General features: G+C 43.6%; 1 protein-coding gene across 6 annotated transcripts in view; it reads right to left on the bottom strand.

Annotated features, from left to right (window-relative positions):
• The window catches only part of ATP2B3 (ATPase plasma membrane Ca2+ transporting 3), a 303,376-nt gene that overhangs the window by 44,578 nt on the left and 244,984 nt on the right, over positions 1-13,814 (bottom strand). For all 6 annotated transcript variants that reach the window (XM_073639937.1, XM_073639932.1, XM_073639934.1 and 3 more), the window contains 2 exons: positions 11,109-11,323; positions 96-338 (listed from right to left, as the gene is read on the bottom strand). In XM_073639937.1, the coding sequence (XP_073496038.1) occupies positions 96-338; positions 11,109-11,323 (458 nt within the window). The remainder of the gene's footprint in view (positions 1-95; positions 339-11,108; positions 11,324-13,814) is intronic.

The raw sequence follows: 13,814 nt of genomic DNA, 5'->3' as shown, positions 1-13,814 counted from the left end.
AGAATATTTGGGGGTCTCTTAGGGTCACAGTACAGTTTATTTCGTTTTATATTCTTTTAAATCATTTGATACTTCTGTGACGGCGAGGAGCTTACTAGTATCTTGGTGGTGTAGGCACAATTAATGGCAATGGCATTGACGAGCAGGTCTAAGGTTTTGGAATTGAGGCTGCTGGGATCTGGCTTCTCTTTATGATGGACGTCTCCAATGTAAGACTGCACAACTGTCATCCGGTTGGTGGTCAGAGTTCCCGTTTTGTCCGAGCAGATGGCAGTGGCATTGCCCATTGTCTCACAAGCATCCAAGTGTCGCACAAGGTTGTTGTCCTTCATCATTTTCTGCAATGCAAAAACAACCGTCTTAATATTGCTCAGATCGTAAGGCGGCTTGGAACAAACTTAAAGGTGTATTCTCAAGTTTGGAAGTTAACTTCCTGATCGTTGGGGGTCTGACTGTTGGGAACCCCACCGATCCTGAGAAGAAGAGTTCTGAAGAGCCGCGTGTGAGTTGAGCGGTGGTCTTTCATGAGCGCTGCTACTCCATCCACTCATAATGGTCTGCGTCACTCTCCTAAGAATGAATGAATGGTGTGAAGAAGAGCATGATAGACTGCTAATCCATGCACATGAAGCTCTTCAGAGCCCTGGTTCTCCGGATTGGTGGGGATCCCAGTGGTCTGAGCCCAGAGATTGGGAAGTTATGGAAAGAGAATCACTTCCAAAACATCATCAAGGACCCCTAAAAAAATGCAGGGCAGAAGACTCTCGTATCGGCACTCATATGAAGTCACTAATGGATGTTACTCCATAACCTCCAATGTGAGGTCAACCACACCGTGTAGGGAGCCACGCTCTTACGGCTCTGTGTGTGTATATCTGGCCACAGTAGGAGCTGCAAACAGCTGATCTGTAGGGGTGCCGGGTGGTGGACCCCCATCAGTCTTATATTGATGACCTTTCCTAAGGACAGCTAATTAATATCGAAGTCCTGGGAAACCCCTAAAAGCAACTTTGCATAAAATTTTAATTAAAATTCTCCTACAGGACCTCCAGCTGCTAGGCAGAACTCACATCTGTCCTTTACTCCCAGCATAGCTTGGGCAGATTAGCAAGCTGTAAGGCAGGGATGTCAAACTCAAACACAGAGGGCCAAAATTAAAAACTTGGACAAAGTCACGGGTCAACCAGTATACGGTATAATGGGCCCCATACAGTCTTCCACACAGTATAATGGGCCCACATAGTCCTCCATACAGAATAATGGTCACCACATAGTCCTCCATACAGTATAATGGCCCCACATAGTTCTCCATACAGTATAATGGACCTCACACAGTCCTCCATACAGTATAATGGCCCCACATAGTCCTCCATACAGTATAATGGGCCTCACATAGTCCTCCATACAATATAATGGGCCCACATACCCCTCCATACAGTATAATGGCCCCACATAGTCCTCCATACAGTATAATGGCCCCACATAGTTCTCCATACAGTATAATGGGCCTCACATAGTCCTCCATACAGAATAATGGCCCCACATAGTCCTCCATACAGTATAATGGCCCCACATAGTCCTCCAAACAGAATAATGGCCCCACATAGTCCTCCATACAGTATAATGGCCCCACATAGTCCTCTACACAGAATAATGGCCCCACATAATCCTCCATACAGAATAATGGGCCCCGCATAGTGCTCCATACAGAATAATGGGCCCCACATAGTCCTCCATACAGTATAATGGGCCCCACATAGTCCTCCATACAGAATAATGGCTGCACATAGTCCTTCATACAGTATAATGGCCCCACATAGTCCTCTATACAGAATAATGGCCCCACATAATCCTCCATACAGAATAATGGGCCCCGCATAGTGCTCCATACAGAATAATGGGCCCCACATAGTGCTCCATACAGAATAATGGGCCCCACATAGTCCTCCATACAGAATAATGGCTGCACATAGTCCTTCATACAGTATAATGGCCCCACATAGTCCTCCATAAAAAATAATAATGGCCCCACATAGTCTTCCATGCAGTATAATGGTCCCTCATAGTTCTCCATGCTGTATAATGGTCCCTCATAGTTCTCCATACAGAATAATGGGCCCTCATAGTTCTCCATACAGAATAATGGGCCCCACACAGTGCTCCATACAGAATAATGGCCCCACACAGTCCTCCATACAGAATAATTTGCCCTACATAGTTTTCCATAGAGTATAATGACCCCACATAATCTTCCATACAGAATAATGGGCCCCACACAGTGCTCCATACAGAATAATGGCCCCACACAGTCCTGCATACAGAAAAATTTGCGCTACATAGTCCTCCATACAGTATAATGGCCCCACATAGTCCTCCATACAGTATAATGGGCCCCACATAGTCCTCCATACAGTATAATGGGCCCCACACAGTTCTTCTTATACAGTATAATGGAACTACATAGTCCTCCATACAGAATAATTTGCCCTACATAGTCCTCCATACAGAATAATGGCCCCACATAGTCTTCTTTACAGAATAATGGGCCCCACTTAGTCCTCCATACAGTATAATGGGCCCCACATAGTCTTCCATGCAGTATAATGATCCCTCATAGTTCTCCATGCAGTATAATGGTCCCTCATAGTCCTGCATACAGTATAATGGGCCCCACACAGAGCTCCATACAGAATAATGGCCCCACATAGTCTTCCATACAGAATAATGGGCCCCACACAGTGCTCCATACAGAATAATGGCCCCACATAGTCTTCCATACAGAATAATAGGCCCCACATAGTCCTCCATACAGAATAATGGGCCCCACTTAGTCCTCCATACAGTATAATGGGCCCCACTTAGTCCTCGATACAGTATAATGGTCCCTCATAGTTCTCCATGCAGTATAACGGTCCCTCATAGTCCTCCATACAGTATAATGGGCCCCACACAGTGCTCCATACAGAATAATGACCCCACATAGTCCTCCATACAGAATAATTTGCCCTACATAGTCCTCCATACAGTATAATGGCCCCACATAATCCATCATACAGAATAATGGCCCCACATAGTTCTCCATACAGTATAATGGCCCCACATAGTCTTCCATACAGAATAATGGGCCCCACATAGTCCTCCATACAGAATATTGGACCCCACATAGTGCTCCATACAATATAATGGCCCCATATAGTCCTTCATACAGTATAATGGGCCCCACATAGTCCTCCATACAGTATAATGGCCCCACATAGTTCTCTATACAGTTTAATGGCCTTACATAGTCCTCCATACAGTATAATGGCCTCACATAGTTCTCCATACAGTATAATGGGCCCCACATAGTTCTTTATACAGTATAATGGCCCCATATAGTCCTCTATATAGTATAATGGGCCCCACATAGTCCTCCATACAGAATAATGGGCCCCACATAGTCCTCTATACAGTATAATGGACCCCACATAGTCCTCCATACAGTATTTTTGGCCCCACATAGTCCTTCATACAGTGTCAGGGGCCCACATAGTCCTCCATACAGTATAATGGCCCCACATAGTTCTCCATACAGAATAATGGCCCCACATAGTCATTTTTACAGTATAATGGCCCCATAAAGTCCTCCATACAGTATAATGGGCCCCACATAGTCCTCCATGCAGTATAATGGCCTCATATAGTCCTCCATACAGTATAATGGCCCCATATAGTCCTCCATACAGTATAATGGGCCCCACATAGTCCTCCATACAGAATAATGGCTGCACATACTCCTCCATACAGTATAATGAGCGCCATATAGTCCTCCATACAGAATAATGGGCCCCACATAGTCCTCCATACAGTATTATGGGCCCACATAGTCTTTTGTATAGTATAATGGCCCCACAAAGTCCTTCATACAGTATAATGGCCCCACATAGTCCTCCATACAGTATAATGTGCCCCACATAGTCCTCCATACAGAATAATGGGCCCCACATAGTCCTCCATACAGTATAATGGGCCCCACATAGTCCTCCATACAGTATAATGGGCCCCACATAGTCCTCCATACAGTATAATGGGCCCCACATAGTCCTTCATACAGTATAATGGGCCCCACATAGTCCTCCATACAGTATAATGGGCCCCACATAGTCCTCCATACAGTATAATGGGCCCCACATAGTCCTCCATACAGTATAATGGGCCCCACATGGTCCTCCATACAGTATAATGTTCCCCACATGGTCCTCCATACAGTATAATGGGCCCCACATAATCCTCTCTCCAGAATAATGGCCCCACATAGTTCTCCATACAGTTTAATGGCCTCACATAGTCCTCCATACAGTATAATGGCCTCACATAGTTCTTTATACAGTATAATGGCCCCATATAATCCTCCATACAGTATAATGGGCTCCACATAGTTCTTTATACAGTATAATGGCCCCATATGGTCCTCCATACAGTATAATGGGCTCCACATAGTCCTCCATACAGAATAATGGGCCCCACATAGTCCTCTATACAGTATAATGGGCCCCACATAGTCCTCCATACAGAATAGTGGTACAGAATAATGGCCCCACATAGTCCTCCATACAGTATAATGGGCCCCACATAGTCCTCCATACAGAATAATGGCCCCACACAGTCCTCCATACAGAATAATGGCCCCACATAGCCCTCCATACAGAGTAATTTGCCCTTCATAGTCCTCCACACAGTATAATGGCCCCACATAATCCTTCATACAGAATAATGGGCCCCACATAGTCCTCCATACAGTACAATGGCCCCACATAGTCCTCCATACAGTATAATGTGCCCCACATAGTCCTCCATACAGAATAATGGGCCCCACATAGTCCTCAATACAGTATAATGGCCCCACAGAGTCCTCCATACAGAATAATGGTCACCACATAGTCCTCCATACAGCATAATGGCCCCACATAGTCCTCCAGACAGAATAATAGGCCCCACATAGTCCTCCATACTGAATAATGGGCCCCACATAGTCTTCCATGCAGTATAATGACCCAACATAATCCTCCATACAGTATAATGGCCCCACATAGTCCTTCATACAAAATAATGGGCCTCACATAGTCCTCCATACAGTATAATGGGCCCCACATAGTCCTCCATACAGAACAATGGCCCCACATAGTCCTCCATACAGAACAATGGCCCCACATAGTCCTCCATACAGAACAATGGCCCCACATAGTCCTCCATACAGAACAATGGCCCCACATAGTCCTCCATACAGTATAATGGCCCCACATAGTTCTCCATACAGAATAATGGCCCCACATATTGCTTTTTACAGTATAATGGCCCCATAAAGTCCTCCATACAGCATAATGGGCCCCACATAGTCCTCCATGCAGTATAATGGCCCCATATAGTCCTCCATACAGTATAATGGCCCCATATAGTCCTCCATACAGTATAATGGGCCCCACATAGTCCTCCATACAGAATAATGGCTGCACATGGTCCTTCATACAGTATAATGAGCCCCACATAGTCCTCCATACAGAATAATGGCCCCACATAGTCCTCCATACAGAATAATGGCCCCACATAGTCCTCCATACAGTAAAATGGGCCCCACATACTCCTCCATACAGTATAATGAGCACCATATAGTCCTCCATACAGTATAATGGGCCCCACATAGTCCTCCATACAGAACAATGGCCCCACATAGTCCTCCATACAGTATAATGGCCCCACATAGTTCTCCATACAGTTTTATGGGCCCACATAGTCTTTTGTATAGTATAATGGCCCCACATAGTCCTTCATAGAGTATAATGGCCCCACATAGTCCTCCGTAAAGTATAATGTGTCCCACAAAGTCCTCCATACAGTATAATGTACCCCACATAGTCCTCCATACAGAATAATGGGCCCCACATAGTCCTCCATACAGAATAATGGGCCCCACATACAGTACAGACCAAAAGTTTGGACACACCTTCTCATTTAAAGATTTTTCTGTATTTTCATGACTTTGAAAATTGTACATTCACACTGAAGGCATCAAAACTATGAATTAACACATGTGGAATTATATACTTAAAAAAAAGTGTGGAACAGCTGAAAATATGTCTTATATTCTAGGTTCTTCAAAGTAGCCACCTTTTGCTTTAATGACTGCTTTGCACACTCTTGGCATTCTCTTGATGAGCTTCAAGAGGTAGTCACCGGAAATGGTTTTCACTTCACAGGTGTGCCCTGTCAGGTTTAATAAGTGGGATTTCTTGCCTTATAAATGGGGTTGGGACCATCAGTTGTGTTGTGCAGAAGTCTGGTGGATACACAGCTGATAGTCCTACTGAATAGACTGTTAGAATTTGTATTATGGCAATAAAAAAGCTGCAAAGTAAAGAAAAACGAGTGGCCATCATTACTTTAAGAAATGAAGGTCAGTCAGTGCGAAAAATTGGGAAAACTTTGAAAGTGTCCCCAAGTGCAGTTGCAAAAACCATCAAGCGCTACAAAGAAACTGGCTCACATGAGGACCGCCCCAGGAAAGGAAGACCAAGAGTCACCTCTGCTTCTGAGGATAAGTTTATCCGAGTCACCAGCCTCAGAAATCGCAGGTTAACAGCAGCTCAGATTAGAGACCAGGTCAATGCCTTACAGAGTTCTAGCAGCAGACACATCTCTACGACAACTGTTTAGAGGAGACTTTGTGCAGCAGGCCTTCATGGTAAAATAGCTGCTAGGAAACCACTGCTAAGGACAGGCAACAAGCAGAAGAGACTTGTTTGGGCTAAAGAACACAAGGAATGGACATTAGACCAGTGGAAATCTGTGCTTTGGTCTGATGAGTCCAAATTTGAGATGTTTGGTTCCAACCACCGTGTCTTTGTGCAACGAAGAAAAGGTGAACGGATGGACTCTACATGCCTGGTTCCCACTGTGAAGCATGGAGGAGGAGGTGTGATGGTGTGGGGGTGCTTTCCTGGTGACACTGTGGGGGATTTATTCAAAATTGAAGGCATACTGAACCAGCATGGCTACCACAGCATCTTGCAGCGGCATGCTATTCCATCCGGTTTGCGTTTAGTTGGACCATCATTTATTTTTCAACAGGACAATGACCCCAAACATACCTCCTCCAAGAAGGAGAGTGATGGGGTGCTACGCCAGATGATCTGGCCTCCACAGTCACCAGACCTGAACCCAATCGAGATGGTTTGGGGTGAGCTGGACCGCAGAGTGAAGGCAAAAGGGCCAACAAGTGCTAAGCATCTCTGGGAACTCCTTAAAGATTGTTGGAAGACTATTTCCGGTGACTACCTCTTGAAGCTCAACAAGAGAATGCCAAGAGTGTGCAAAGCATTCATCAAAGCAAAAGGTGGCTACTTTGAAGAACCTAGAATATAAGACATATTTTCAGTTGTTTCACACTTTTTTGTTAAGTATATAATTCCACATGTGTTAATTCATAGTTTTGATGCCTTCAGTGTGAATGTCCAATTTTCAAAGTCATGAAAATACAGAAAAATCTTTAAATGAGAAGGTGTGTCCAAACTTTTGGTCTGTACTGTAGTCCTCCATACAGTATAATGGGCCCCACATAGTCCTTCATACAGTATAATGGGCCCCACATAGTCCTCCATACAGTATAATGGGCCCCATAGAGACCTCCATTCAGTATAATGGCCCCACATAGTCCTTCATACAGTATAATGGGCCCCACATAGTCCTTCATACAGTATAATGGGCCCCACATAGTCCTCCATACAGTATAATGGCCCCACATAGTCCTCCATACAGAATAATGGCCCCACATAGTCCTCCATACAGTATAATGGCCCCACATAGTCCTCCATACAGTATAATGTGCCCCACATAGTCCTCCATACAGTATAATGTGCCCCACATAGTCCTCCATACAGTATAATGGGCCCCACATAATCCTCCATACAGTATAATGGGCCCCACATAGTCCTCCATACAGAATAATGGCCCCACATAGTCCTCCATACAGTATAATGGGCCCCACATAGTCCTCCATTCAGTATAATGGGCCGCACATAGTCCTCCATACAGTATAATGGGCACACATAGTCCTCCATACAGTATAATGGGCCCCGCATAGTCCTCCATACAGAAAATGGCCCCACATAGTACTCCATACAGTATAATGGGCCCCACATAGTCCTCCATACAGCATTATGGGCCCCACATAGTCCTCCATACAGTATAATGGCCCCATATAGTCCTCCATACAGTATAACGGGTCCCACATAGTCCTCCATACAGTATAATGGCCCCACATAGTACTCCATACAGTATAATGGCCCCACATAGTCCTCCATACAGTATAATGGCCTCACATAGTCCTCCATACAGTATAGTGGGCCCAACATAGTCCTCCATACAGAATAATGGACCCCTCATTGTGCTCCATACAGTATAATGGCCTCATAGTCCTCCATACAGTATAATGGGCCCCACATAGTCCTGCATACAGTATAATGGCCTCACATAGTTCTCCATATAGTATAATGGGCCCCACATAGTCCTTTATACAGTATAATGGCCCCCACATAGTCCTTTATACAGTATAATGGCCCCATATAATCCTCCATATAGTATAATGGGCCCCACATAGTCCTCCATGCAGAATAATGGGTCCCACATAGTCCTCTATACAGTATAATGGGCCCTACATAGTCCTCCATACAGTATTTTTGGCCCCACATAGTCCTCCATACAGTATAATGGGCCCACATAGTCCTCCATACATTATAATGGGCCCCGCATAGTCCTCCATACAGTATAAGGGGCCCCACATAGTCCACCATACAGAATAATGGCCCCACATAGTCCTCCATACAGTATAATGGGCCCCACATAGTCCTCCATACAGTATAATGGGCCCCCCATAGTCCTCCATACAGAATAATGGACCCCACATAGTCCTCCATGCAGTATAATGGACCCACATAGTCCTCCATACAGTATAATGGACTCCACATAGTCCTCCATACAGTATAATGGGCTCCACATAGTCCTCCATACAGTATAATGGGCCCCACATAGTCCTCCATACAGTATAATGGGCCCATATAGTCCTCCATATAGTATAATGGCCCCACATAGTCCTCCATATAGTATAATGGCCCCACATAGTCCTCCATACAGTATAATGGCCCCACATAGTCCTCCATACAGTATAATGGGCCCCACATAGACCTCCATACAGTATAATGGGCCCACATAGTCCTCCATATAGCATAATGGGCCCACATAGTCCTCCATATAGTATAATGGGCCCACATAGTCCTCCATACAGTATAATGGCCCCACATAGTCCTCCATACAGTATAATTGCCCCACATAGTCCTCCATACAGTATAATGGGCCCACATAGTCCTCCATATAGTATAATGGCCCCACATAGTCCTCCATACAGTATAATGGCCCTACTTAGTTCTCCTTACAGTATAATGGGCCCCACATAATCCTCCATACAGTATAATGGCCCCACATAGTCCTCCATACAGAATAATGGCCCCGCATAGTTCTCCATACAGTATAATGGCCCCACATAGTTCTCCATACAGTATAATGGCCCCACATAGTCCTCCATACAGTATAATGGCCCCACATAGTCCTCCATACAGAATAATGGCCCCGCAAAGTCGTCCATATAGTATAATGGCCCCACATAGTCCTCCATACAGTATAATGGCCCCACATAGTCCTCCATACAGTATAATGGCCCCACATAGTTCTCCATACAGAATAATGGTCCCACATAGTTCTCCATACAGTATAATGGCCCCACATAGTTCTCCATACAGTATAATGTCCCCACATAATCTTCCATGCAGTATAATGGGCCCCACATAGTCCTCTATACAGTATAATGGCCCCACATAGTCCTCCATACTGTATAATGGGCCCCACATAGTCCTCCATACAGTATAATGGCCCCACATAGTCCTCCATACAGTGTAATGGGCCCCACATAGTCCTTCATACAGTATAATGACCCCACATTGTCATCCATACAGTATTATGGCCCCACATAGTCCTTCATATAGTATAATGGCCCCACATAGTCCTTCATACAGTATAATGGCCCCACATATTCTTCCATACAGTATAATGTGTCCCACATAGTCCTCCATACAGTATAATGGGCCCCACATAGTTCTCCATACAGTATAATGGGCCCCACATAGTTCTCCATACAGTATAATGGGCCCCACATAGTTCTCCATACAGTATAATGGGCCCAACATAGTCCTCCGTACAGTATAATGGCCCCACATAGTCCTCCATACAGTATAATGGGACCACATAGTTCTCCATACAGTATAATTTGTCCCACATAGTGGAGGCAGTTCTAGTGTTGTGGGTCAAATAAAACCACCTTGTGGGCCAGATTTGGCCCATGGGTCAAGGTTTGACATCTGTGCTGTAGGTGACAATTACTATGTTACTATGGAGATGCATAAGTCTGCACTGGAACTGTATACACAAAACATTAGAAGACTAAACTATTTGGAAAGGTCATTCCTTTTTTTATTTTATATGCATTGGTAACAATAAAAAAATCCTATAAGGGTAGACAGTGTTGGTTGCATATCACTATATGTCTGACACAATACATATACAGCTCTGGCAAAAATTAAGAGACCGCTGCAAAATTTTCATTTTCTCTGATTTTTCTCTTTCTAGGTATATTTTTGAGTAAAATGTACATTGTTGTTTTAGTCTATAAACTACTGACAACATGTCTCCGAAATTCAAAGCTAAAAATTTTGTATTTATTTGCAGCAAATAATAAATTGTCAAAATACTAAAAAGAAACAGTGCTTTCAGATCTCAAATTACTCATGTTTTGAACTGTGAAATCAATATTTGGCAATATTTGGTGGACTAATCATGATTTTTAATCACAGCTTTCATTCGTCTTGGCATGCTTTCCACCAGTCTTTCCAATAGAAAACTGTTCAGTGGTCTCTTATTTTACCATAGTTGTATACATACATGCTACTGTATATGGTCCTTTCTTGCAACATTAATAACATCTCTTTGGGGAGATGTGTAAAGTTTCCAAAGCCGCTACTGCTTACCTTGACAGAATAGGCTAGAGAGATGGTAACGGCTAGGGGCAGGCCTTCTGGCACAGCCACCACTAGGACAGTAACTCCAATGATGAAGAATTTGACAAAGTATTGCACGTAGACAGGGGTACACTCCGCTAGCCACACTTTGCCCTCCACCACAAAGGTTTCAATCACAAAGTAGAGCACCAAGATGATAACTGTAATTGCCGACATCACCAGACCTGGTGGAGGAGGTAGGGGGTGTTAAGGGGACGGGAGAAAGGAAAGGAGCATAAGGAAAAGAGGGGTGGCAGGTAAGTCAGAGAGGACAACAAACCAGGTTAATAAGGGGCAGAGAGACAGAATATGGCAGCACACTCAGTTCTGTTGCAAGTTTTACCCTATCACATGGATCTGCAAGCGACGGTTCTTCAGATTCTGCTGGGCTACATATCTCCGCAAAGTTGTAGTTCAACAAAAAACAGAAACCCAATGCGCAGATGCCTCGTTGAGTATATGGAACCATAGTATTACAATCAAAAACTATAGGCAATCACCAATGGGCACAGGGCTGTTATTAAAATACAACTTCCACGTCATACCCCTGCTTTGTGCTAAAAGGACCTACTTCAGCCATGTAATTCTATAAGGCATTGGTCACCAACCTGGGATTCCAGCAAATGCAAAAAGTACAAGTCCCAGCATGCTACAGAAGTTGTAGTTTTGCAACTGTTGGAGATCCACTCAACGTAGACCACTATATGTGGTCCCTATTGTCGCTACGGAAGGGGTCCCTATGAGACCTTTTCACTGGATAGAGATCATGATCAGTGGGGAAAGGATAGGTGAAGCCCTTTAACACAAAGCACCAAGTCTGACACCATGTTTTTAGAAAATAGTCAACTTTGAACGCCATTTTGAAAAATTCTCAATTAAATTATTTTCTTTATAGAAGCTGGCGCTCCCTTTTTTCCTATGAAGTGCTCCAAATACCCTGCATAACCACATAGCCATAGAAGCACATAACCACAGAGGCACATAGCTTTAGAGGCACATAGCTTTAGAGGCACATAGCCAGAGAGGTAAACATTAAATTTCTGTCCATCTGCAGCCACCACTAGAGGGAACTGAAGAGCTTACTGAATACATTAAAGTGATTGTTCACTTACTTTTTTATTTTACTTAATTGCATGCATTTGGGGCTAAATATCATTTTTGCAATTGGGCTTCATTCACAATGTTGCACTTTTATGCTTTTAAAGTGACTTTGTTTCCATTCACATTGAACTTTGATGTGGTCTATGGGCAGACATCAGCTGAGAAGAACTCAAGACCGATAAGAGTTAGAAATTCTCACCTTGGACATCATTTTTGTAATTGGATTTTGTCATAAAATGTGAACTTTTTTTTGCTTTTACAGGCATTTTGTTTCCATGCACATTGAACTTTGATGTGGTCTATGGTCATAAATCAGCTGAGAGGAGCTCAGTAAAAGATATAAGAGTTAGATTCTCCTACTGGACTATAGGAATGAGCTCACTGATGGATTCTCATTTAGCCCTTTCTGCAACAAGCAATAGCCAGTGCAACACAATAGGTATAGTAGGCAAATGGTGCAAAATATGGAGTAAAACCCAATTACAACAATTATTTTTAATCAAAAATACATGCATTAAATTAAGAAAATATTTTTTTTCTCCCCAACACCTTTAAGTAAGCTGTTAAGCGCCATCTGGTGGTGATTTCAGACAGGCAGCATTTGCCCTGCACATTGTACATTATTAACAGCTGCTGCCCATGTACCCAGCTAGATGGAAATCAATGTGGGACTATGGTATGGTTATCAGGTAAAAATTGCAACAGTGAAATCTACAATATGTTAGCTCGAGAATGAAAAGCAAATTGTGTTAGGTCTATAAAGGGAGAAGAAAATACATTTCAGGCTTCACAGAATGCAATAAAACTTCTCTCATTTTCCCATGTCTCTGTTCTTTCTCTTGATTCAAGTATATCAAACCCAAAAGCCAGGAAGACTTTTTATTTTGGGAAGAAAATAGCAATAGATTGCAGACAATTAAAGGGTCAGTTTAAAGATCTGGCAGTACTGGCAGTAAGCTTCCATGGAAGACACAAGGGTACCAATGTAAATTGCCCGTGGACTTCACTTATTCATCAAAGCAGTTCTTCAAGCGTATGAAATACATTCAGGTCACCTACATACAGCTTTGTCGACTGAAGCTGTATTCCTCTTCCGTGCCTGAATGTGTTGCATGCTCGGGCATTTTCAGGGGAACAGAATTTTTTAAATGTAATAATAATCTTGAGCTGTTTCCTAAGCTTTAATGTGCGCAAGACCACTCCTTCACCTGCACTTTAACATGCTGACCACTTCTCCCCCAGTTCTATCATGTGCCGGACCACTCCTTCTCTAATCCTTCCATGTTCCAGATCACTCTTTCCCCAGCTACACCATGTGCCGGACCATCATGTGCCAGAAAACTTCTTCCCCAAGTCTTCCATATGTGAGTTCATTCGTTCTGCAGCTTTACCGTGTGCTAGATCACACCTTCATCTGCTCTTTATGGTTCCAGACTAATCTTCTTGGGTATTTTTTCCCAAACTCTACTGTATAACAGGCAATTCATTTAGTTGCTCTTCCATGTGCAATACCATTCATTCCCTAGCTCAACTATGTGCCAGACCACTCCTTGGTCTGCTCTACCATACGCCAAA

This window comes from Phyllobates terribilis, unplaced genomic scaffold, assembly GCF_046119375.1.
Source record: "Phyllobates terribilis strain yellow unplaced genomic scaffold, ASM4611937v1 Scaffold_7__3_contigs__length_470593459, whole genome shotgun sequence".
NCBI lineage: Eukaryota > Metazoa > Chordata > Amphibia > Anura > Dendrobatidae > Phyllobates > Phyllobates terribilis.
The sequence above is the reverse complement of the archived record's forward strand: the minus strand, read 5'-3'. Positions and strand labels throughout refer to the sequence as shown.